The 27,410-nt window shown below is 35.6% G+C and overlaps 2 protein-coding genes across 2 annotated transcripts; both read right to left on the reverse strand.

Annotated features, from left to right (window-relative positions):
* Window positions 1-6: 6 nt before the first annotated feature.
* On the reverse strand, window positions 7-27,017 carry LOC149897612 (ornithine decarboxylase 1-like). Its single transcript, XM_090116550.1, has 12 exons — window positions 26,876-27,017; window positions 10,432-10,562; window positions 8,918-9,135; window positions 8,206-8,412; window positions 7,523-7,640; window positions 7,122-7,253; window positions 6,436-6,559; window positions 5,724-5,897; window positions 4,959-5,090; window positions 3,556-3,669; window positions 2,357-2,565; window positions 7-1,906 (listed from the first exon to the last, which is right to left on the reverse strand). The coding sequence occupies exons 4-12, from the start codon at window positions 8,402-8,404 to the stop codon at window positions 1,738-1,740; spliced, it is 1,371 nt and encodes a 456-aa protein (XP_089972676.1). The 5' UTR covers window positions 8,405-8,412; window positions 8,918-9,135; window positions 10,432-10,562; window positions 26,876-27,017; the 3' UTR covers window positions 7-1,737.
* Window positions 24,404-27,014, reverse strand: LOC149897613 (uncharacterized). Its single transcript, XM_090116549.1, has 2 exons — window positions 26,876-27,014; window positions 24,404-25,119 (listed from the first exon to the last, which is right to left on the reverse strand). The coding sequence occupies exon 2, from the start codon at window positions 25,089-25,091 to the stop codon at window positions 24,438-24,440; it is 654 nt and encodes a 217-aa protein (XP_089972675.1). The 5' UTR covers window positions 25,092-25,119; window positions 26,876-27,014; the 3' UTR covers window positions 24,404-24,437.
* Window positions 27,018-27,410: the final 393 nt, after the last annotated feature.

A 27,410-nucleotide genomic window follows, 5' to 3' on the forward strand; every position in this document is an offset into this window, starting at 1 on the left:
CATTCATAAATTTCAGCGATATATTTCAAAATCCGTCTCACTACATTGAAACGATCTAAACAAAACTTGAGTTACAACACCAAATTACACATTAAAATGCAGTAATACTACCAAATAGTTACACATTGGGCAGGTGTGCGGGCGTAAGGTGGTACATAAATCAGTTCGTTACTTGCTAATAACAAAAATCCTAGAATCCCATATAAGGAAAACTTATTTTGCTATTCTGTCTGTTCATTTGACAATTTAACGAATCGAACTGAAAACTACAACATCTACTACATTTATTACGCCATTAACTCTTATTTCTAATCTAAAACGTGGTCAAATAAAAACGGGCACCGAGTCATCTTGTTAGTAATGCGAAAAGACGTAGATATAAATTTTATTAACAATTCAACATCAAGTTACGAGTACAATATTGCGAAAAATGCTTGACCGCGCACGTTACACGATCATAATATATTTTAAAACATGTAAATAAAGAAAATATCCAATCACCATTCTTAAAACTACGAAAAAATAAGTGATTTTTAATAAAAAAATTATTATACTCAGACTGAATCACATACTTGAAAATTTTTAACAATTTTGCCATCGCAAACTCATTTCATAAACACAATTAATGTTAGTATCGAATAACAAGTACAAAACTGTAAACGAATTATTTTACCGCCATTTAGCAACTAAACAGAATACAGAACGCGAAATGAAACTGAATTTTAATATAATCGTAAGATAAAACTTGATTTTAGCATTTTAGATAATTTTAGTAGTATTTTTAGTTGACACAACAATAAGACACAGTAATTTTAAGACACATTTCAAAGAAAAAGTTGAAAAAATTGTTGGAACACAAAACCACAAATTAGTCCAACCATTTTCAGTATAAATATAAAACACTTCACAATCAAGATATATCTTATGACTAATCAATGAGGGTATACAATCCCAAATACACAAAGCGCGGACTCTAACGAACATTATGAATACAGCAACCGCTATTAACTTTACTTTTAAATTTCATTATACAAACAAATAATTTTTGAACGCATCCAAAGCATAAGTTATATTGCCATTATAAATTTTACAACATAATATTACCAGCATACAAAATTAAAAACGCAATTTAAATGCTGATTACTTGAGACAAAAAGTACTCAATCAAAACTGCTAGTACACATTTCATGAAATGAAATTGCCAATATAATGAGCAATAGACATTTCTCCAAATCTTGCAAATTGCCAAAATACATTTAACCAAATCAAATTGCCAGTATATAAGTACAAAATAACATTACCAGTGCACATTTAAAGAGATAAAATTGCCAGTATACAAAATTAAAACTTTTTAATAGCCGAATCATTTGAGCGCGCACTCAACGAACACCGCGTGTATTGTATATCAGGCGCCGACGAGTGCGGGGACGTACCGCGGGAGTACTCAGATATATTTTTAAACGGTTTTACCAAATAAAATAGCCAGAACACATATAAGAAACAAAATTGCCAGTATACAAAATTAAATCATTTTTAATACCATTAAAAAAAGACGGGTTGCACTCCGGGAGTGCTGGCAGAAGTGAAAACTTGATTATTAACGTTGAGCATGTTTGATATCCATCCGTCACGCTTTTTCGATCAGGTCACGTGTCCTGACGCGAGTTTAAGATTTTATACCCAACGCCGCTAAAGAAGTTTTCACTTCAAAAATTGCCAATATACAAATAAGCGGAATCACTTGAGCGCGCACTCAACGAACACCGCGTGTATGCTATCGGGTGCCGGTGTGTGCGGGGGCGTAGCGCCGGGCGGGGGCGAAGGCGCGCGGCTCTGCGGGCCCGAGGGCCGAGCCTCCACTGTGATGCTCGTCTCGCTGAGCGGCCATAGGTCTTTCAGTACCGCCCTGCGGAAGGAAAATAATTGTTTACATATGGAATAAAATATACATATATCAAAATAAGCTTTTTTTGTATGAGTGTGATTAACAGAAATATCTGCGATTACAGGTTTATGGAAAAATTTGAGTAAATTGGAAATAACAGTTGTTACTTTGTTTAATCCCTCAGTCCCGGAATCACAGACACAATAGAAAATCTATTGTGTCGCGGCCCGATCGGGCCGCTCGGTGGTCAATGGGTTAATAGTATTAACCAATATAATAGTGTTGACTGTACACAGTTATTTTTACACTTTGTAACAAGCAGTCCAGTGCATCGCGAGTAGAATCCCAGATTTATCGAGCATTCCGAGCGGTTTGATAGCAACATATTATACGAAAACAACTTCATTAGAAAGTCAATACAAGAACCACGCGAGCCCAGCTGCATGTTAAGTCAATACAAGAACCACTCACCACAAGCGGCGCTCGACCACGGCCCGCACACGCGGCACCGGGAACCCGTTGAAGGGCGCCGCCACGGGCAGCGTGTACGCGCCCATGTCGCGGAACACCAGCCAGCCGCCCGCGCGCTGACCGGCCAGTTGAGTACGAGGTAAGATGCAGTCCAGTGCATCGCATGTGGGGCCCCAGATCGAGCACTCGGTTGCCGGCTCGGAGCTCTCCTGCAAAATTGAATACTTTATTAAGTACAATTATTATTAATACACTAACTGCGCTTCACGGTTTTACCCGCATTGCTCCGCTTCTATTGGTCTTAAAGTTCTATCACACGAACGGCAAGTTGTGAACGACAGAGGCTACTTCAGCCGTCGACATATTGACTGCAGCCGCCGACGCGTCGACGACTGACTTCGACGGCTAAAGTAGCCTCTGCCGTTCACAACTTGCCGTTCGTCGAGTAGAACGCTAAGTGTGGTGATATAATAGCCTTCCTCAATAAATGGGCTATCTAACACCGAAAGAATTTTTTAAATCGGACTAGTAGTTACTGAGATTAGCGCGTTCAAACAAATAAATAATCAAACATATTCTAGTATAGTGATAATCAAAAGGGCAAAGGCCATTGATTCGCAATGACTCAAAATGGTCTGAAGAAAAACTATGCCTACGCGTCTATTAGGCAGAGTTTTAGAATGTGCGTATACAATTGACTGAACATTTACCGTCTTAAAATAAGGTGTTAATTCGAATGAAATTTACAATGTCATGTTACGCAGCTCCACTCGGAGATTTTTAGTCGTCAAAACAATTTGTTCAGTTAAACTAAACTGCCCTTTATAAATCACTGAATCTGGTATAAATCACTCCGTTCGATACCAAAAACCACGACCTCTTGTTCTACTCTTTCGATTTTGTAACAAAGGACATTTCATTATTTAAAAAATATAATTATAAAGCACTAGCTTTCCACCCGCGGCTTCGCCCGCGCAGTCAAAGAAAAACCCGCATAGTTCCCGTTCCCGTGGGATTTCCGGGATAAAACCTATCCTATGACCTTTCTCGGGTATCAAAATATCCAAATTTCATGCAAATTGGTTCAGTAGTTAAGGCGTGATTGAGTAACAGACAGACAGACAGAGTTACTTTCGAATTTATAATATTAGTAGGGATTTGAATGCTATAAAACGTAAAATAAAATATAAAGTACATACCTCAAGCGGCTCAGCGGTGACCTGCTGGTGGTCGTACAGCAGACAGTTGAAGGAGCCGTACACGCCGTCGTTGATAAAGTACATCGTGTGCTTGTCACCGCTCTCCGATTGTATCTGTGATACAGTTTATGTGTTATTTATTGGTATTACTCTGGTTGAGTTGCTTTTTATTTCATACTAGCGGTCCGCCCCGGCTTCGCCCGTGGTACATATTTACGTTTTCTCTACATAAAAACCATCCTCGTACTTCAAGGAATATAATAAAAAAAGAATTATCGAAATCGGTTCAGCCGTTCTCGAGTTATGCGCTTACCAACACATTTTGCGATTCATTTTTATATATAAGAAGATAGGGCCGATTTTTCAATGCTTGGATAAAACTTATTCGTTGAATAATGTATAAAACTACCATTTTAAAAACGTATTCTAATTGCCCGCATTTGACAGTTTACGTGACATTTTAATATTATCGTGTAATACTTTATTTGACGGATAAGTTTTATCCAAGCATTGAAAAATCGGCCCATAGTATGGTAAAATTAAATTAAATAATAGATAGAATAGCTTATGCGTTAGTTTTTTGGTATACTTTACTAAACTACCTAACTACTGCGTATAGTATAGTTAAGTTGAATACTATAGATACACTATTATATTGTATAACAATTAAAAAAAAATGTTTTCTAATTTTTTTCTAGGAAGACAGTGGACACCAGGAATTAAACAATAAAAATGTAAAAAACCAGTGAAAACGTGTTACATGTCTTAATTTTCCCGAACCTCTTTTTTTAATATTATAAAAAATGTACAGTACATGTATGAACATGTATGTACGTACAAATTTAAGTTCGAGTCCCGCCTCGTGACCGAATTTTTTATATTCTTTATAAATTTTATTTATACAGCACTAGCTTTCCACCCGCGGCATCGCCCGCGCAGTCAAAGAAAAACCCGCATAGTTCCCGTTCCCGTGGGATTTCCGGAATAAAACCTGTCCTAAGTCCCGGGGTAAAAAGTAGCCTATGTCCTTTCTCGGGTATCAAAATATCTCTATACCAAATTTCATGAAAATTGGTTCAGTAGTTTAGGTGTGATTGAGTAACAGACAGACAGACAGAGTTACTTTCGCATTTATAATATTAATAATATATTAGTATGGATAAAATTGTGTCAGATATTATTGCCTCCTAGGTGACGTCACATATTTATGCTGTGAGAGGTTATCACAATTATTTGCTGTACATTTTCGTCACATAATTTTGATGCCACTTTATTATGCTGCCTACTAATGTCAGATATTTTTGCTGTATACGGGCAGACAGATATTATTGAACTCGTTCTTGTGACAGATATTTTTGCTAATCTGCAAATAGTAATATATTTATGCTTCTGACTGTACGCACCTCTCTCGAAGCGTGTATCATAGCGGCGAGCGTGTACGCGGCGGCCGCGAAGTATCTCCCCGGCTCCGCGATTACGCGCACGTCGCGGTCAGAGAACTTGCTGTCCAGCGCCGCGTTTATCACTTGAGATACCTGGGTAATTATTTATTTATTAGTAGTTGTTAGAAGTTTTTTTGAAGTGAAACTTCTTTATCGGGGTTGGACAAAAATTTAGTGTAACATTTTTGCGTTACGCCGTACGCGTGACATTTTTGCGTTACGCCATACTCGTGACATTTTTAAGGTCATAAAGAAGTTTCACTTCTTACGTGTGTACTCTAGTACAAGCATACATTTTTTTTTTATATTACTGCAACAAGGCAATCTGTTAGAAAACAATTGGCCCTTATATTGTATGGAACTTCATCCGGGAGTTGTTAGAAGTAATGTTGAGTTTAAGTTACAAAAGGGATCTTTAAGGGATGAATTTGTTTTGTAGGTATCCTTATGTAATGTATAATAATAGAAATGAAATACAAATTTAAATATGGCTTCAAAAAACAGCTACTTACGGAGTTTCGTTACTACGAAACAAATATGTGCAGGTAATAGTTAATTTGATATCTATGAATATTTTTATTCACAGCCACGAACACCGTACAATAGGTAGTTGGATCCGACAAATCATGCACTCGAGTGTGCAGGATCCCGCGTGAAACGTATTACTGGATCCCGCGCGCGTACACCGCGCACTCCCGGGCCCCGGATCCCACGTGTCACACGCACCTGCCGCAGGTCCGCAGCGGAGTCGCCAGCGAAGCCGCCGCCAATGTCCAGCAGGCGCATGTGCAGGCCGAGCGAGTCGCCGAGCGAGAACAGCCCGCGCGCGAGCTGGATCCCGCGCGCGTACACCGCGCACTCCCGGGCCCCGGATCCCACGTGGAACGATACGCCCACCACCTGTTGTTTTTTTTTAAAAGGTTAATATATGTTATTGAGTAAAAGCTTAAACTGCAATAGACAAGAAAATTTATCAAACAATTACCGCCTCACCGCACATACTTATACCGCCCGGCCTACAGCCACTGAACACAAGCTATAGAACGTTTATCGAGCAAATTTTGTCTAAGTAGTGGCAAAAATTATAACTTTAATTAGCTGCAGCGCTAAATCTAAATAATGTCCTTTACCTTACCTATTGAAATTTGAAATAATAATTTCAAACAAATAGAGCTTTATATAGCGCATGCACGTTAAAGATATATTAAAATTAATAAATAACCCCTTCTTTCACCAAAAGATAAATCTTTTCTTAAAAGAACATACAATTTTTTGTTGTAAATTCGTATTAACCCATTGAGCCCCAAACGGCCCGATCGGTCCACGACACAATAGATTTTTATTGTGTCTGTGATTCCGGGGCCTGAGTTATTAAAATATACGTTTCTATAAAAATACAACACAATATGTCCAACAAATAAATCCAAAACACACTCACGGCAAGCGACATAACAGCGGCCAGTTTGAGCAACCGCGGCGCTTCGACGAGCGGCTCGCAACCGAACTTGATGCCGAGCGGGCACTGCGCTGACATCGCGTCGCAACGGATGCGGATCACCAACCTTATACACGTATATTATATTATGTATTTATAATAAAATATATTTAATTATGATTTGAGCGAATATTTAAAAAAAAACAAAATTATCACTATTCTTTAATTTGATAATGAATAAAAACAACTATGACCCGTTAAATCAGGGATAATCATCTTAAAAAGGAATCTAGTTTTATAAGATAGAATGTTTGCGGAATGTATGCATTATAAAAAACACCAAACCCAATATATGTAATAATGTTTTTTTTTCCAACGCAATAATTTTTGCTCACCCACCTCCTTTAAATGTGTTTTCCTTGTTCAAATTAATGGTAGCCTGGAAGAGATCGCTGCCTAGCGATAAGGCCGCCATTTGTACATACTTGTATCTGTTTGTTATTTTTCTGTGTTTTATGTAAATCTTGTGTGTGTGCAATAAAGTATTATCTATCTATCTATCTATCTATCTATCTATCTATCTATCTATCTATCAAACCCATGAAACTGAATTCAAAGAATGATGACGACGATAATTATGATAATGATGACGACGACAATAATTATGACGATGATGACGGTATACTCACTGCGCATCGGGCGAGTACTGCTTGATCTTGTGCAGCTCGGTCTCCGAATCGAACGTCATGGTGGTGACGCCGAGCGCGGTCGCGTGACGGATATGCGACGCCATCTTGGCCGGGTTCGCGAATATTATGCGCCTGAGGACAAATACATAAAAAAATTATGAAACAAAAGCATGATAAATCTCAATTTATGTTCTTTTCATTAACTGTTAGTACCGGTTTGCAATCAAACTTTGTGTAAAAGGTAACACATTGGTAATTACATCTACATAATTTTGATCGAAAATATTGCGATCTATTGAACTTAATTAACAATAAAACTGACCACTGTCTATTTATACCCTTGGATTTTCAATTGCAAAATCATTCTTATTCCTTACTAGCTAAGATATACTTTAACTCACTCAGGCTTAACGCCGATGTCGGTGACGAGCTGTATCTCAGCCTTCGACGCGCAGTCGAACCCGGTGCCGAGCGCGGCCAAAGTACGCACGAGCAATTTGTCGTCGTTGCATTTCACCGCTGTAAAACAAGATTAGTATGAGATTTTATATAATAATCGTAGTAAATAAATTCTTTATTGACAACATTTTATAGTAATACTAATAAGTCTCTGACTCTCAAACTTGGTAAAAGTAATATAAATGTCATTGCAAAAGAGATAGGGACGGAATAATAGGCCAGAGAAGTTTAGAATAAGAACTGTTGGATACTAATTAAAAAGCCATTAATCTATGTGAAACTGACAAAGAAGCTTCAATGGATTAATAAAAATGTTACATGTAAACTGTATTTCCCCAAAATAAATTGCCTTATTGATCCCAGAGTTAATCAGAACATGCCATCCAGCCCACCCCCAAAAGATCTATCATCCAATAACAATGCCATAAAATCTATGCCTATTTTAGGGTTCCAAATTCCCTTACCATAGAACGGCTCAACTCGCGGCATGTACTCCTTCCACTGGCGATACCGCTCGACCACTTCACCCAGGTCCATCACGTAGAAGGGGTCCTCCTGCGTGCCCTCCTCCACAATCTCACATAAATAAAACTTATGCCTATTATAGGGTCCTAAAGGCTCTTACCATAGAACGGCTCAACTCGCGGCATATACTCCTTCCACTGGCGGTATCGCTCGACCACTTCGCCCAGGTCCATCACGTAGAAGGGGTCCTCCTGCGTGCCCTCCTCCACAATCTCGCGGATCACGCTCACGGGACTCCACTCGCCGTCCATCACGCACACACGCTCCTCGTCGATAACCCTCATCTCGCCGGGGATCATTAAACTATCTGCAGGATATCTTTAAACTATATTATAGATTGTAGAGGATGTGCCCAATAAATCAGTTTTCGTGGAAAAAAGGATGGAGAAAAGGTGTAGTTGGAGAAAAACAGTGGAAAAGTATGGAAAATGATATACTAACTGAATCAATTTTATTCCGAAAACTGGTGTGTAAAGGAAATTCTTATAGATGAACAAAGCAAGTTATTTATGTCAATTTTAAAGACTTATTGAGACACGAACTCGTGCCAATAGCAAAACTCAATGTTCAGATATTATATACGTAGTGTCTTTTGCTCCTCATATTAGCATATTTTAATTAACAAATAATAGCTTGACTGTAACACAAATTGACGCTCTATATTACTATCAAAGTGAATTCTACAAAAAACTTAACGGAAATCAATTTTTCGTATCATCTGAATATGCAACTTCTTTCTAGTAATTCAAGTTATTTTTAGCAAACAATCTTATCTCTAACGTGGATTAAATATAGATAGAGTTAGAACTCACCACAAGTTCGGATCGTTTCAAGGATCTTCACACAAACAGTGCCGACACAATGCGAGAGACGCGCTCTGTCCTCCAACGGGCTGCGAGCCTCGGCGGGTGCCGAGGCCGAGACAGCCGGCTATCCTGCGCTCGAGAGAATTGACGACGGTCCGGAGATGGGTCAAGTGTACTCGGTGCCCGGTGGCGGCGGCCCGTTAGCGATGCTCCACAAGTGTCAGCTGCGGGCGAGACGCACGTGTGAAGTGGCTTTATCATCCTATCGCTGTATTCCGATAAACAGCATTGAGATCAACGAAATCAGTAGTAATCAGGCATGCTTATCAAATGTGGCAGTTAATACATGCATTTTGGAGTAAGAGTGATCAATTTATAGATAAGTGAGGCTGGGAATTGTAATAGAAATGAAATTTGTGAATGTCTTGTATTTCAGGAAACACGATAGCTTAATGTTTATCTCCTAGCGTCAAATGTTGACCCGTTATTGTATAAAGGGGATAACATTGTATCTGTATTGAGAAATACAGGCATGGTTGGCATGGCACAGTGTCATCTATTTCTTTTAATATATTGACCTTCGTATTTATATTTAGAAATTTACACATTGAAATTTACATTGTTATCACTTATTTATACTACAATTTTAATTTTAGTTTTTTAATTTGTCATACAGTATAAGGAAATGAATTCATCAATTTTATTGATTACTATCATACAGTGTCTTGAAATAAATGGAACTTCCATTACATATACATACAGTGTAAATTAGACACCGGTTTTATTTACTTAATAATTAGATTTCGACGACACACACTAGCAACATTTAAAAAATATGTTTGCTGTCCACACCACACATGTAGCTATTATTTTATATTATTAACTTTAACAATGTGGCATTCTGCAAAATACCATCTTGACATTTAAGGATGGACAACTGATTGCAAAATCTATTAATTTTTTATGACCTATACTTTCCATAAAAGTGTCTTCATCGCATAAAGTTAATCGAAACATACACGTTCATAATTATATGTTATAAGTCATCAAATTAAATGTCCCATTATGACTTAATTCATAACATTATAACAACCCATTATGTAATTTCACACTACAACACAGAACATCAGTATTTCCTTTCATATACACATGCTTTTGTTCTGAGCGAAGCTTTGGATATTGGCTATGGTTACCATTTACCAAACAGAATATCACCAACTGTTAATATGGTGGCTCTGAACTTCGTGTGATCGCTGCGCATTTAACAATTTATCCCACCCATCAGTTATGTTTCTCTTTATATGGAACTTCTAATATCTGGAAGGGATCGTCCTTACGACAGCCTTCCCTCTACGGTGCAAAATTTGTTATTTTTTCTCTCTTTGTAAATTTACTTTTTTTATTCTTTGTGTTATTTATGTTTTGAAAATTTTGTTTGATTATGTCATTGAAATACATATATGTTAAATAAATATTTTTTTCTGCCTTATGTCTGTATATAAAAAATAGTTTGTACTCACGCGTACGTGGTGTGTCGTCAGCGGGCCGGCTCTCGTCGGAGCCAGGGAGGGTCGACGTTGAGCGCGCGACGCCAGCAGCGCGTTGCGTGTCGCCCGGCACTGTTAGATGCGCCGGACTCACCCGGTCCTGTCTGTGAACCGAGATAAACAAATATTTAATAAAAACAAATTATTTGGGGGACAATATGAGGCTATTTAATGAAAAAATCATTGGTTGAATTGGTTTATGGGCCAGTTCCAGGTAAAATTTGTCGAAGTATTGGACAGTCTATAATATGATACCTTTACACTCGTACACGTTCAGACTAATAACAATAAATACATGCATGTTGACGCAACTCGAAGACGAGAGCCTATTTTGCGTGAAAAGAAACTTAGGAACTTATGAGGACTGCCGAAAACTTCAAACATACTTAGTGCTATCTTTTCCATAAAAGAAGAGGGAGTAGAGTTAACTATGACAATGCATAAAGGCCAGTTCAATGACATAGGGATCGACTCTTTGGACGTCTATTTGAAATGTTCAGTCATTTTAATCGATAGATAATCTAAGCCTAAGTCGAGAAACTGGCTATTACTCTATTAAGGTTTATTTCAACTGAATGAAAATAAAGTTATGCTTATGATAGCGAATAGGGAGAAGATATCTTCCTCGATTAAAAAAGTATTTGGCAAACAAATATATTCTGTTTTTCTTGCCATTGACGTCGTTTCCAAATACTTTAATCATATTGTTGATATCGCTGTTACCACGACAAGCGCAGTTAATAGTTTCAGCCTTGAACCAAGCGACTCTAAGATAAAACTTTTTGAGTTGGCAAATAATTGGCAACCGGCCCGATATCGCAAGATAAGGGGACCAAAGTTACGACGAAAAGAGACATTTTGCTCGATTCGCAAATAGATCATGTGCGACTTACAATCAATATAATACATATAATATGTATGTATTATAAAATGTTTACACCTTGAGGGCAGATGCAGAGGGACTAATCTTACTCCTAAGTGTTATTAAAACAAAGCTTCTGTTTTCAAGTTTCCACATTCCTGAATATTTTAAAAGCCTCCTAACGGTATCTATTACTTTCACAGATATTGAAAGGGCCTGTATTTGCTTATTATTATTGTTATCCTTACAATACACATATTTTACATAGGCTCCTAATTGGTCATGTTGCTGATAAGTCATTAAGTATAATCACACAGAAGTTTTCCAAACAATAATATGACAATACTAGTCATCAATCGAACAGTATCATTAAATGATCTACAATTCCCGTTATCTCTTGTAGAACACAATCGAGCGTAAACAAATCAATCTATTCCGGAAGGTCAAACTATTCAATACCAATTGATTATAGTTGTTTCATCTTATTATTATTTACATATCTATGTATCTATAGATATAATAAATCTGTGAATCCGTCTGCAGCCTGGGTTTTACCTAAAACTACTGAACTTTTTAAAGTGAAACTTTTATTACATCGTCTCAAACTTTTTGGTCTGTGTAGCGCATGTCGCGTGTATCGCGGCTGCCGAGTAGGTATACCTACTCGGCAGCCGACCGACACGCGACATGCGCTACACAAAGCAGTGTTCGGAACCGTTCGAACAGTTTCACTTTTACCGTGGTTTCATAAAACCACACAACATTTTTTTTTTGTTCTTATCTATTCGTTTTCGACAACATACTTTTATGCTATAAATTATTTTGAATTTTTTTTGACGCGCACGGTCGTGGGCACAGCTAGTATTATTATTTATTACGTAAGTATGTAAATAATAATAAGAACGAGGCACACTTCTTTCCTTATCAGTATTCAATTTAATATTTAACGGTAACAAATCATTATTTAAACAATATTGGGGTCCTTTATCATATTTATTCTAATTTAATTTGTAACAAATAATAGATAAAAGGACATTAACATTAATTTAATGTATCGTTTTGTGTATTCAATTATACTAATTAATTAACAACACCTTTTTGTACTTTCTAAATAAATTAAATTCTTAGATAATTTTATTTAAAGCTATAAAAATATATTTTATACTAGCTGTTATTACCAAAACCATTCAAATCGAATCCAAAGCCAAGAATCACAATACTCGAATTAAGTCGAATTTACCGGCTGTTCGCTACCGAACTCTGATTAGTACGCGATTAGTCTCTTTAAAATACTAGAGATTTAATCTCGTGCCCACGGACATAGATAGACTACGCAAGTACCGCGATCTGTATGAAAACCAAGCGTGTCATATTTTTTGTACTGACCTTGACGCGTTATGACGTCACGAGCGCTTTTTAGTGATGGTAATTTCATTTTACGCTTAATCGATTAGGACGCCACTCGCGCGGCGATTCTAGTATCGTCCTATCCCATCGAAGTAAATCGAAAGAAATCAGATCAAACTAGATCTATGTCTAGGTAGTCAAATAAATGAATCGTAATCGATTACAAAATCGATTCAAGACTGGACTGACTGGAGGAATGATAAAATAAAGTTATAAACCTTTTAATATTCTAACAAGTAAACTAATGTGTTTTAGCTTTTTCTTACATATGCCCATTGTGTTACCATGTACTACGTACTAGAGAGGCCATCGAAAGAAAGTAATGAAACTGTCAATCAATCAATCTTTATGTCCCGTTGCATCGATCCATTTTTCTTTTATGTTCGGGTTACTTGGAAAACTGAAAAAACAGACATAGTCTAAGCAATAAGGAGTTTTCTTAAAAAACTCCCAAGATGACACTTTAACTAATGGCGTCCATGTCATAATATTTATTTTTAGTACCTTTGTATTAAAATACTTAAAACTTCTAGGTCAAGTCTTATTAAATGACAAAAAAAAATCTATGCCTTTTTTTCTGAAAAATTGCTCCTTCAAATTATCATTTTTCTGTTCGATTATAAAATCGATTAGAATCGAGAACTGTTGCATCAAATGAACATCACTAACCACAAAATTGGACAGAAAAATGAGAAGACGCTATTCATTGCTTGTTATCATACGACGCGATCTTTACCATGCCAAGTAAAAGCCGCAATGTATTCCGAATCATTCCGTATGGTTTGGTATCCATGTTTGTCACGATCGTTTTCCACAGATATTCTTTATTTGATTTTAAAATAAATAGTGCATATTCTGATTAGAAAATTACTTACCGGTGGAAGGAAACATCTCTGCTAACTCGGCCACTCACAGCTATGGAGTTTCTACAGTTTATAACGGCGCAATTCGGCATTTTACTTTATTCAGCTTCACGTCTTTCCTTGGCGAACTGCAAGCGCGGACTGAGTGTAGGCCAGCGTCAAGTAAGGTTCATAAACTTAGTTTGGACACGGGAAGTACATACACTCGCTTAGTCTATCTTGATACATGTCTGTGCTCGTGCCCATCGAGATACCGCTACCCAGGGCGGTAGCGGATACCGCTCGCTCTAGTCTGAATAGGCCTTTAAAGTAAATATGTATATCATACTGGTAACTGGACTAGCTAGAATATCGATTCAACGTACGATTGTTTCAATATTCACTGTAACAAACCCTCCATTAGTTTTAAATATTTATGAAGAGTCCCATTCTTTATGCTAATGCGCATGGCAAAGACGCTTACGTAATAATTATGTTATATTTCATGCAAGAGTATCGTTAAAACTATTATGTAGAATGTAAACTTTGCAATACCGGTTTTTTTTTTCTAATAAAAATACACCGGTAGGTATTTTACAGTTAAAATTAACTTTATGGGATCTATACTCGTGTATTTCGCTTGTTAGTACAGCTATTTTTAAAAATTTCCATGTTATAACAATATTTTTCTGAATTTAATTATTGTATATTTCATTTGTTTTCAATTTCATGAAATTTCTTTTTCCTTATATTATAATATCCAGTCACTACTCGCTATAGCCACTCTCTTTGACTAAAATTCGTGATAAAACATACTTAAAAGAATATAATTATTATGCAATAAGTACTTAATAACAGAATTACAAACATACCTATTCGTTTCAAATTTCAATATTCTGCGGTTTCATGTGTAAGCCTTATTTTATTATGACAAGCAATTATTTTTAAAACATTACATTACATTCCTTAATCAACATCACGCATAATATAAGGCCATACCTATTTGATGGAAAGCACAGAATATTTATCCGCAATCATAATAAAAGTTTTCCTAAATCGAGTAACAAGCAATGGCGCCAAGATATGATCCCACAAGGTCAATGTTACGGCAACCTCTTAACTTACGCTGGCACGTAATCTGTTTACTTTGGCCCACGTAGTAGGAAACTTATGTGAATTTATCACGTAACTATGATAGAGTGAAAAATGATCCATATATTAGTTAGATACATGCAAGAATTATTAACAGTAATGATTAATAAAAATGAGCGTGTGTGCCGAGCACACGTGTCAGAAGTGAAACTTCTTCGGAAAGATTCAAAGATACCAAAATAGTCGCCTACTCCATGACGTAACGGTATAGCCATTACGCGACCTTGAAATTTTACCCTCTACACGCCTAAAGAAGTTTCACTTCCAAAATATTATGTAAAATTTAAATATAACATACCCTTAATAGCGTAATTCTCAAAGCTTTTGAAAACCCCTAAGCAACAACCTGGCGGTTGTTGCTAAATGTCCAGCGAAATAGAAGGAAACGAAAAAAAAATTAGTCAAAACGACTAATTCAATAGAAATAAAATTCTAGTACGAATATCCAAACGCAGCTGTGTGACACTCGTCAAATACGCGGCAAACTGATAAAGATGTCTGCTGTTTCATCTATTTAACCGCGAACTTATCACACGAGAGATTTGTGGGATGTAATCAGTGTTTTACTTTATTATATTACATTGGCTTGTTTATTTTTAATGTAAATAAACTCATTATAATTGCTTCATAAAAATCACACTTTGATCACACGTTCGCACAATGTTGCCAGTTGCCAGTTAAAAAATGATACACGTTTCGGGATTAAAATATATGAACATAGATAAAAAATGGTAATTAGTATGGTAACGTGTACGTTATCTTATGCACACTGGGAAACGTAGATGTTAAGAACTGGCGTAGTACTAGTCTCGACTGCTATGAACCGCATCAACGAGGTCGCGAGGCTCTTTCGTTTAAACGACGTATATTTTAGACGATAATTAATATTGAAGGCTGCTTATCTAGATTTACAGAGTTCACATTTTATGACGTTCAGTCGTGTTTGATACAGTTTTACATAATATTAGTATCAATCGTTAGCCATCGATTTGCATCTGCTCGTAAATCATATCGACACGGTTCATGTTCGAGCGATCGATTCCTTTTGTTTAAAATGTAGATTATTTAAATAAACTCTATTTGCACAGTAGCAATCATTAATACCATCATATGTATAAACTAGCGGTCCGCCCCGGCTTCGCCCGTGGTACATATTTCGCAATAAAAAGTAGCCTATGTTCTTTCTTAGGGTCTAAAGATTATCTGTGCCAAATTTCATCAAAATCGGTCCAGTAGTTTATGCGTGAAAACCATACATACATTCATACATACATACAAACCTTTCCTCTTTATAATGTTAGTATAGATAACGTATATTGTTCCCAATTTAACATAAAATAATGACTATTTAGGTACTTTGTTTTACATAGTTCAAAAATATATACCTAAGTACCCAAAATAGGTGTCACAAATTATATACGTAATTAAAACCCTGCTATTAATTTTACAGGTGCGAAAGTAATAAGTATGTAGATATCTGTCTGTCACACCCATCTGATCTCACAAATGACGCAATTTTAACGTAAAGTCAAAGGTAAAGTGCAGCAAGCCGCGATCGAAGACGCGGGCAGAAGCTTGTTACAAAATATAGTTTTTCGGTCATATATTTAATAGTACCGGATATACCTACTTCAGAGTAGTACTATGACTACTATTGAATTAACGATAGCGCGTGCCCACGTTCATTGTATATGTGAATAAGATAAATTTCCTGGAAAACGGTATTGATAACGATTATAAACAGAAGAACAAGATAATATAAGTTATGGCTCAAAAGTATGTAAGTTAATTCCGTTTATGAATGTCGTTCAGTTTGCAGACACAGCTCCAAAATTATATTTGTAAGTCATAAAACAAATATGGATACCCTAATTAATTACTGACCGCCTCTTTGGTAAGTGATTAACGCGCGAGCGTAGAATGGAAGGGGTCCTAGTTTAGGTTTCGAAAAAAGTTTCGGTCTGGCAAGACACAGAAGGCAAGACACAGAAGATAGTTCATGGCTTTATAGAAAATCGATCAGTGAAACAGATGCATAATGCATCTCTCCTACCTAGGGGACACGGGAAATCACTTAAATAGTAATACTGCTGTTACTCTGTCTGCCTGTAAAAATGTACCCTCGAAAATCTATAGATACAATATTATAGCTATGCAGAAGTTCCGTGACCTATGTCCTATACAATATCGATTACATGTAAATGAATTTTGTCCGTTCTGATATAATAAATCCGCAGACCACATTCATCCGAAAGCTAGTCACAAATTTCGCAAATGCAGAGCTTTCGCATCGATCGCGATGTTATCGTAAATTGTTTGAATTGCATAAGCAGCAAAAGCATACAAAAATTAATACAACAGTATGATAACATTAATTCCGTAGACGTAAGATACATAATGATAGCAATAAATTAATAAATAAGTGGAATTCTACGTTTAATGTGACTAAGTTTTTAGCTACTAGCAATATAAAAAAGATTTACGACTGTAAATTTGCACGAAATTTTATCTAAACGAAACGTGAGGCACAATTTGTAAGCCCTGATTTAAATTCTTCAATTAGGGTGGAAACACATTGCTCGTCTGATGTCTCAACTCTTAACCTTCCATTAGTTGGAATTTGTTGGCACATACCGACCAATTGAACTTTCGTCGCAATGAATAATCGATCGGTATATTTCCTCCAGACTGTTATACAACACTGCAGTACAATGCTTGGTAAAATGGAAGAAAATCGGCTTTAAGAAAATGCAAATTAAAGCTGATAAAATTGCTGACACACATAATATATGCAACTGTGCACTATTTTATGATCATTAAACTGGGAAAATTATAAAAAATACCCTCATGATTCAAGACTATGATAGACTTCAAGGAAGGAGGCTTAGGAGGAACTATAGCGCCAGTCAGGGAAAAAATTTGAACAAACCTACACAATTTTATAATTTTCATCAATTACGGCCATTTTTATGGCAACCCATAATATTATATGTTCCTTAAATTATTGTTATTTGTTAAACATAATTTTCGATCAATAACTTTATGAGCGATGATGATGATGAGCGAGTGATCTTGTCCACTAGACCATAAACTGTTCCCCAATAAATCTTCAACACTCCATACATCCCTGACATTAGCATACATTCACAACACTTATGTGTATTCACCCTTACACAAACAGTATTAGCGGATACATCTCACCAGCACCTGTTGATAACCAACAAGATGCGGTACTTTATCAGATAATATACTAAAATTTCCAAGAAATGATAAGTCTCTGCTTTCTATATGATGCCTTGTGTGTGTCATATACATATTTTTGCTGTTTTCCTAGAATGTTGTTGGGTTTTAGTGCACAAATATTTTTGTATAATAAAATTGTGGAATATTTATTTCATTTATGAAAGTAAAGGTATTTTCCTAAGTCTATGTTCATTCAGTTTAATATCTACCTACAGCTAATTTTTATGTTATTAAATTTCCCAAAAGCTGATTTTGTGATCTGCACTTTACCAAATAACGATTTTGTGTGGTGGTATAAAATTCAAATTCCAAATTCTATGTAGTATATTTCTTTATACTTTTGTGTATTTTTACTGATTAAAATGAAAAAAAATGACAATTTTACTTACATTTATTAAAGAAACGCAATTCAAGCTCTCATTAAAGAGAAGTAAAAACAATGAGTATCACCAATATGTTAACATATTTTCTCACTTACAAATTTAACATTATTAAAAGATTGCTTATTAACAATAAAAATAGCTTATTGCTGATTATTGCTTATTATTACATTATTTTAAATCACTCGTAATAAGTAAAAACTGAACATGACAATAAAGTGGGACGAAATGATTAAAAAAAATTTCATTACAAGCTAATATTGACTTAATCACAATTCAATTATGTTAAAATGGAAAAAAATATAATAAGCATAAAGTTTATCCACTTACTAGAGCACTAAAACATTACCATTACCCAATCAAGCACACAAAGGAGACTATTTTTTGTGGGCCCACCAAGACTCGGTAACGTATAGTAATAAAAAAAAACGTGTAAAAATATAAAATTATATTATGAATTTTGAAGCTTCGTTGTTTTACAAACGAAACCGGAATCATGAAATCGAATTAAAAAGCCTTATTTTGATATCATCCCTGCTGTAGTGCTGTCAACAAACCAAGAACAATGGCCAACATTAAAAAAAACTGGAACGAAACGTTTTTATTGATAGAATGAAAATAAAACCAAAAAGCGAAAAAAATTGCCTTCAATAAACCACTTTAGAAACTGTTTTTATTCTTATTTATATGGAAGAATATGATTGATAGCGATTTTAAAATCCTGTCATTTATCAAATAAAACAATTTTTTTCTACTCAGCTAAAAAAATCCGTGTATCGAAACGTTATATCTATTGGCTGCTTTGATGGAATATGTCAGATTCCTCCTGTCGTAACTCGTAGCCCCCTGCGTCAATGTTTGCAATGAATGTAAGCAATGTTTTTTTACCTATTTTAAAATGAAATTGCTACAACTTAAGAGCGTTTAATATTACAAATTACAATTGAACATGAATTAGAATAGCTGTGCAAATGGATACCTATCCTAATATTATGTACCTACTCCTAGTCATAAAATATCACGTACCTAAATACCTACCTACTTAAATAATAATTTCTTATTGAATCAGTTTTCCCAATCGCTAAAATCGCATCAAGGTCCAGTAACTTGAGGTACACCCACTTATATCTATTTTCTATACTATTTATAACCAAATCGGGTCTCTGTGTTTGCGGTACCTTCGTTGTGTCCGATTTCCGAGCTTGGAATCGTGACAATGTATATGATGTTTTTAATATTTATTTATTCATTTATTTAACCCAGTTGTTACTATCGTTCTTTTAAAAGGACGCACCATAAATAAAATTATTATTAACAATGAGGGCATTTTTGAATAAAATGTTTATATTCATTTGGCACCTCACGGTTGTAGGAATTGGAAAATTAAAGTGTTGTGTCGTTTTATAACAGTGGTATTAGACCGGGAGATACTGACACAAAATTTCGAGTCATTTGTAACAGGATGGCGGTTCTACAGGGGTCTTAGTACGCAATGACAAAAAGAAAAATGATGGTGTGAACGCTGGTACCGGTGGGTTAGTCGCGTGGGCGTTAGTCGAACTCGTTGGAAAAATAGCGAAAGTCAAACGATTTGTAACACAAAAATTTTAGAATTTACCGATAGCCCATAAAAAAGAAGTAGGCGGTAGTGTCATGCCATACTTTTCCGGTATGACTTACAGCCCGCCATACCGACGCGAATGTGTTGATTTAAAAAAAACAATTATTCAACCATTTGTACCAAGCTAACTTTTGCACAGGTAACCATCGTCGTGCAGCCATTTACGAAAATCGCCATGCCATACTTTTCGGACGATTCCAAATGGTCGCCATACCGCCGAAAATCTGCAAAAAATTTTTATTTCGCCTATCTTTTTGTACCAGTATTGCATTTGGCTTTTTGGAGAGTATTTGATAAAATGTGACCATTATTATATTTGCCATACTTCTAGTAGGGGGAAAAAGTGCTGTCATACTTGAAAAATGAATTTATTATTAATTTATATAAGTGAAGATTTCCAACACCTAGATCTTTGAAATTTTGTATTTATATTCGTTGATCCTCAAACTTACAGGAAAAATAAGTGCCATACTGTTACAAATCGTTTGACTTTCGCTATTTTCCGATGAGTTCGACTAACGCTCACGCGACTAAGCCGCCGGTACCAGCGTTCACACCATCATTTTTCTTTTTGTCATTGCGTACTAAGAACCCTGTAGAACCGCCATCCTGTTACAAATGACTCGAAATTTTGTGTCAGTATCTCCCGGTCTATATATTTTTAAATTATTTTAGAATTTCTGCCATTTTCCATTGATAAATCAATTTAAATGTATTATCAATAAATTACAACAAATTACTTGATTTATTTTAAATACACGTAATTTGAAACTTGTTTTATCAGAAATATATATTACCTACTATTAGATTACATTTTATTTGTGATATTTATGCAGTTTTAATTGCCGTTCTTTTAAAAGGCCAGTAGTAATATGTACTACTATAGAGTACTTTTTTGCGCATGCACTCTTTGAAGAGCATCACAGCATCGGCGAAGCCATGGTGTCCTACTATGGCGGCCATCCATGCAAGCAATTCATAAGAGGGAAACCGATAAGATGGGGGTATGAATTTTGGGTCGGAGCGACACGATTAGGTTGCATAGTTTGGTGTGATCCATACCAAGGACAATCGAATGATGTTGGTAATCAAAACAAATACCAAAAGCCTCTGGGATTGGGTGCAAGCGTTGTATTACAGTATTGCCGATGTACTGCGACAAATATAGGGCAAAGCTGCATTCCATTTATTTTTTGACAACTTTTTTACGTCCATTCATCTCATTGATGAACTTCGAGTACGAGGAATATAGGCTACTGGCACAGTACGTGAAAATCGCGTCGCGAAATGCTCTTTGCCTGCTGCCTTTGAGAATTGAAAAAGACACCACACGAGGTACATTCAAGCATCAATCGACCAGAGCAGAACTTTATTTTGCAAATGGAATGATAACAGTGTTGTGACTGTTGCATCAAACTCTGATACGATTCAGCCTGTGTCTACGGTAAAGAGATTTTCACAACAACAGAAGAAAAATATACTTGTAAAAAAAGTACGAGAAAATGGGAGGGGTGGACAGATCCGACCAGAGCATCGGTTTGTACAAGACTTCTATCAGAGGCAAGAAGTGGTAATTTTCTTTGACTTGTCATGGACTAGATATGGCAATACATAATTCTTGGCAAATATATAAGTAAAAGGGGGCCATTATGATTATCTCCACATTCGTAGAAGTGTTGGAACTGCTCTGCTCGAAACATATAAGAATGAGGAACGTAAAGGTGCTAGAGTTTCCGTGAAACCTCTAGATTTGATGGAAAAGATCACATCATTAGGTACAGAGACAAGCAGCTTCGGTGTATAGAATGTCACAAGAAAGCCAATTTCTATTGTCCTAAATGTAATGGAACCTTGCATCCTAAATTATGTTTTGAAAACTTTCATATTGCTACATAAATATATGTGAAATGTATGTTGTCATTTTAATATCATAGTCTACCTACTTAGTAGTACATATTACTACCGTCCTTTTAAAAGTACACCATTTTCCGAGATTTCCACGATAGATAGAATTTTTATACTATTTTTCCAGTTAAACTTTTTGCAACATGGACACAATATGTAAATTTCACCTTAATATGATAACAAAAATTGTTTCAGTAACATCTGGGTTAAATATATTGTACCCAATGATTCGGATGGGTCACACAAGACAAATCGCTCATTATCAGTTAGTTTTTATGTAGTAACTAGCGACCCGCCCCGGCTTCGCACGGGTGCAATGCTGATACTAAATACACTACAGAAAAACTGTGAACGTTGTATATAAAAACATAGCGGCCCGCTCCGACTTCGTATAGATAGCCTGGCGGCCGGCCGGTACCGCCGCAAACGCTACGTCCCGCAATTTTTAAATCTGTAATATCTTCGAAAATATTCACTTAAATCATACGGTGTAAAGGGCCATATAGATCTATATTAAACGAACAATGTATGCAAGGTATTTAATTGGTTAATAGACCGGGAGATACTGACACAAAATTTCGAGTCATTTGTAACAGGATGCCGGTTCTACAGGGGTCTTAGTACGCAATGACAAAAAGAAAAACGATGGTGTGAACACTGGTACCGGTGGCTTAGTCGCGTGGGCGTTAGTCGAACTCGTCGTAAAAATAGCGAAAGTCAAACGATTTGTAACACAAAAATTTTAGAATTTACCGATAGCCCATAAAAAAGAAGTAGGCGGTAGTGTCATGCCATACTTTTCCGGTGTGACTTACAGCCCGCCATACCGACGCAAATGTGTTGATTTTAAACAAAACAATTCAACCATTTGTACCAGGCTAACTTTTGCACAGGTAACCATCGTCGTGTAGCCATTTACGAAAATCACCATACCATACTTTTCGGACGATTCCAAATGGTCGCCATACCGCCGAAAATCTGCAAAAATTTTTTTTTTCGCCAAACTTTTGGTACCAGTATTGCATTTGGATTTTTGGAGAGTATTTGATAAAATGTGACCATTATTATATTTGCCATACTTCTAGTAGGGGGAAAAAGTGCTGCCATACTTCATAAATAAATTTATTATTAATTTATAGAAGTGAAGATTTCTACCACCTAGATCTTTGAAATTTTGTATTTATATTTGTTGAACCTCAAACTTATAGGAAAGATTAATGCCATACTGTTACAAATCGTTCAAAATACGAATAAAATCATACAATAAAAAAAAATCTTATACACATTCGCCACCTCCCACAGGTATGGCATTATCACACTTCTATTTATAATCATTCAGGAGTTGTTGAAAAAAAAATTTTGGGTGTTACAAATGGTTCGGCGAAAAAAAAAATTTGCAGATTTTCGGCAGTATGGCGACCATTTGGAATCGTCCGAAAAGTATGGCATGGCGATTTTCGTAAATGGCTGCACGACGATGGTTACCTGTGCAAAAGTTAGCATGGTACAAATTGTTGAATTGTTTTTTTTTAAATCAACACATTCGCGTCGGTATGGCGGGCTGTAAGTCACACCGGAAAAGTATGGCATGACACTACCGCCTACTTCTTTTTTATGGGCTATCGGTAAATTCTAAAATTTTTGTGTTACAAATCGTTTGACTTCGCTATTTTTCCGACGAGTTCGACTAACGCCCACGCGACTAAGCCGCCGGTACCAGCGTTCACACCATCGTTTTTATTTTTGTCATTGCGCACTAAGACCCCTGTAGAACCGCCATCCTGTTACAAATGACTCGAAATTTTGTGTCAGTATCTCCCGGTCTATAAGGATTAATGCTGTATTGGTTAAAATCGTATCGAAAATTAGCCATTATTTTTCGTAAAAAGTAAATGACAAAAAAATGTTATTGTGGGTTATCCATAAGAGATAGACATATACCATCGCGGACTTTTCTATAGACCTTTTCAATGTGTATAATACTTAGTACATTATTTTGATAAAACTCGTAGGGTTCAGCCTGCGTTTGCAATGTAAGCGGAAAAAATGTAATTTTTTACGACATCTATTTAGAAACCTCAAAAATAACAGTACTTCTCCACTATTTAATGGATGTTATTATACATATAAACCTTCCTCTTGAATCACTCTATCTATTAAAAAAAACCGCATCAAAATCCGTTGCGTAGTTTCAAAGATTTAAGCGTACAAAGGGACATAGGGACATAAGGAAATAGGGACATAGGGACAGGGAAATCGACTTTGTTTTATACTATGTAGTGATGAGGTGAATGTTTGCACACGTATTTCTAAAGATTCCGGTTAAATCATGTAAAAGTAATGTCACCACTTTAATCTGGGGACTTCAAGGAACAAATTAACACTCATTTCATTAATATACGGCATACGCTAAGAAATTGAGGTGGGCCTATTCTCCAAACAAAAAAAATTGTCTCCTTTCATCACAACTTTATATAGTCGAAGGAACTTTCTGGAATAAAAGAGTTGTAACTAAAACATTTCTAGTAAAAAAACTGCATCATTGTGAATAGTTTTCTTTCCAAAAATTAGTTCCCCTTAATCTTTTCTAAGAGCAATTCCATTCTTCCAGACATGACCGGCTGTCCCTTCTTTGTTTTCTTGCTCAACTTCTTAAACCTCTCTTGCTTCTTCTTTTTATACTCTTGCAACTTCTGCATTTTCTCCTCTCTAGCTTTCTCTTTTTCCTGCTGCTGCTGCAATTTATCCTCCTTGACCTTTTTAAACTGCTCCTTCGCTTTTGCAAAAGACACCTTTTTAGGTTTCTGGTCGTTTTGCTCATCTTTCTCTATTAAATCTGGGTGCCGGACAAATCTTCCAACTTCACTAGAATCGGGGACATCTTCGTCAAATGTTTTCGGTTTGTATGTTCCAGCCATGGCATCATTTTTCATGGTCTTTTGATATTCATGTAGCAATCTCTTTTTCCTCTGCTCCTCCCATTGCTCAAGCTTGTATTTCTTGCTGTATTTTTTCAGTCTATAAGTTTTCTTATCAAATGGCTTCTTGCCATTTTCTGATGGTTCATTGAGGTCAGGTCTATTGTTATCAAAACTATTTTGTCTCTTTGTAGTCTTTGATGATTCCCCATCTTTCTTCTCATTCTTATTTGGTCTCTCTCCTTGATTTTTATTCTTCTGGTTCTTATTTGGCAAAAAGAAGGAATCCCTCTTCCTTTCCATTTTAAAATTTTATTCTTGTTCTTCAGACCTATAATGAAAGAAAAAGCGTGTTTCAACATAAAACAAGAAGAAAAGTAGAAAGTAAAAAAAATACCATGCAAAATAAAAAAGACTAAATGAAATAAAAATAAACACGCTTTTTCTTTCCACCTAGCTGTTTAGTTTTTATTCATGTAAATTGACTTATGTTTTCCATATTTTTAACCACTACTCTTTTTTTTTTGTAGGTGAGTAATCCAAACTAGCCTTAACTGTTTATTTATTCTATTCAGCTAATAAAGATAACAATTATCTAGAAATGAATTACTTAAATAAATAAAAATGTAGAGTCAACACTTGCATATTCTGTTTAAGGTTGATATTTCAGTTTTTTCATATTATAATTTTAGTTTCAATGCAGATTGCAGATGTTACTCAATATAAGAGGTTCAATGTTTAGTTTTATGAACATAATGAAGAACTGTCTGCTGAACTTGATTGGACCAAATAAAAACTAATCAAAGAATGAATGTCGTAATAACTCAAGCCCTGAAACCACAGACACAATAGAAAATCTATTGTGTCTGGGACCGATCGGGCCGCTTGGGGCTCAATGGGTTAAGAAACAATATCACAAATACAGTTGGGGCTCTTCATACATTAAACAACTCTTACAACACAACAACTAGTGAATATATATAAAAATATAATAAATATGATGGGCCAGCCTTGCCGTAATTAAAAAATAATTTGGTACTTTTACACAACTGCATTTCAGCAAAGTAAAAACTGACCATTTACTCTTTTCTTTGTACTTTCTTGTTGCGAGACCTTTTAAATTATTATTAGAGATCTTATATTTCATTATAAGATTGCAGGACAATTGCTGGTATAAATGCAAGATATAAAATAATCACAAAATTTTTTAAATGTGTATCCAAAAACTCTTTGCTTCAGTTAAGTAATTATATTATGATTTAAATTTATAATTCTTCACTCTACAAAACATATCTATTCTTTATCAATTATGTTGCGGAGAACATTAACACAGAAATTGGTTCAAAATTATCACCAAAGACAGAGAATATTTATTCAAGATATTATTTGGTAAAGGCTTTAGATAAAAAATTAAATTACCTAACATAGGTAGTTCTTAGTGCTATGGTGTAGTGGTAAGTATTTTTAAATTATTATGAATAGCTTCAAAAAATTTGAACATACTAAATGTTTTCAATCCAAAGGATTATATATTTGCCTGAAGCCCTAACCTAAAATTTTTCTATTTTTGATAATTATATTTGATAATTTACTAAATATGCTAATTAAATTAAAGATCCAACTAAATACATTTATAATGATCCCTGATACATAAGTTATCACTCCATACTTATACTATGATTGAAAATTTTGTAAAATATGAGTCTTGAAGAATATTCTAGGTTTTCAATAGGTTAGCTATTGAAGAGTTCAGCAGTGACGTACTAAAACGTCACGATACGATATGAATGATATGATTCAGTTTCTCCATTTAAGTTTTGTTTCATTATTTAATTATGAATGAATTGTATTATGGATGATCATTAAATGTTGAAAAGAGCAACAAAACTCTTGCTTCACGTATAAATGGGGACTACAAGTCAACTATAATTCGTCAAGGCCCTTGGTATGAGTAGTGCTGGCACAGCTGTACTTGAAAAAAATGTATTTAATGATGTATGCGTGCTATTTTTTAAGCTATGATAGATTGATGCGGTTATTTTAAGTTCAAACAAATGGATTTGATTTAAAAATGCAAGGCAGCTTACCAAATTAAGCCACCCACTGGGTAGGCTCTGAATTATCGGCGGAATCTTGATAGTTTAGTTGCACTTGGCACGAAAAAACTTAACCACGATTATAGATTTTATGTCACGGTTATTAGACTTTAAAACTTTACCGACCATGCCCTAATGTGAATTTTTGAGAAATTTTCCAAAAGGAAACGAGGTTTACGACTCGCGAAAATGTCACAAAAGGAACGAGGGAGAAGTTTGATGGAAAAAAAGGAGACAGCTATATCGAATTCTGCGCGCGCAGCGCCCTCGCCTACCCAAGTTTTGCTTGCAAAACGCCAATCGATCGCTCGTCAAGGTGCTGATGTAGAACAAAATTTCTTCTTAATTATTTCCCTTCCTTAAATTATTATAGATATCATTTATTATAATTGTTAAAGTAATACCACTCCTCTATTTTTAAATTTAGTAAAGGTACTAAAAATTTAAATTCGTTAAATTTGGCGTGAAACGGAACGTATGAGTTTAGTTTTAAAAATAAATCAAAGATGGCACTAGCCAGAGCGAT

The sequence above is a fragment of the Colias eurytheme genome, chromosome 25 (assembly GCF_061535395.1).
Source record: "Colias eurytheme isolate Ceu_HAF_F1 chromosome 25, ilColEury1 Martin Lab GWU primary, whole genome shotgun sequence".
NCBI lineage: Eukaryota > Metazoa > Arthropoda > Insecta > Lepidoptera > Pieridae > Colias > Colias eurytheme.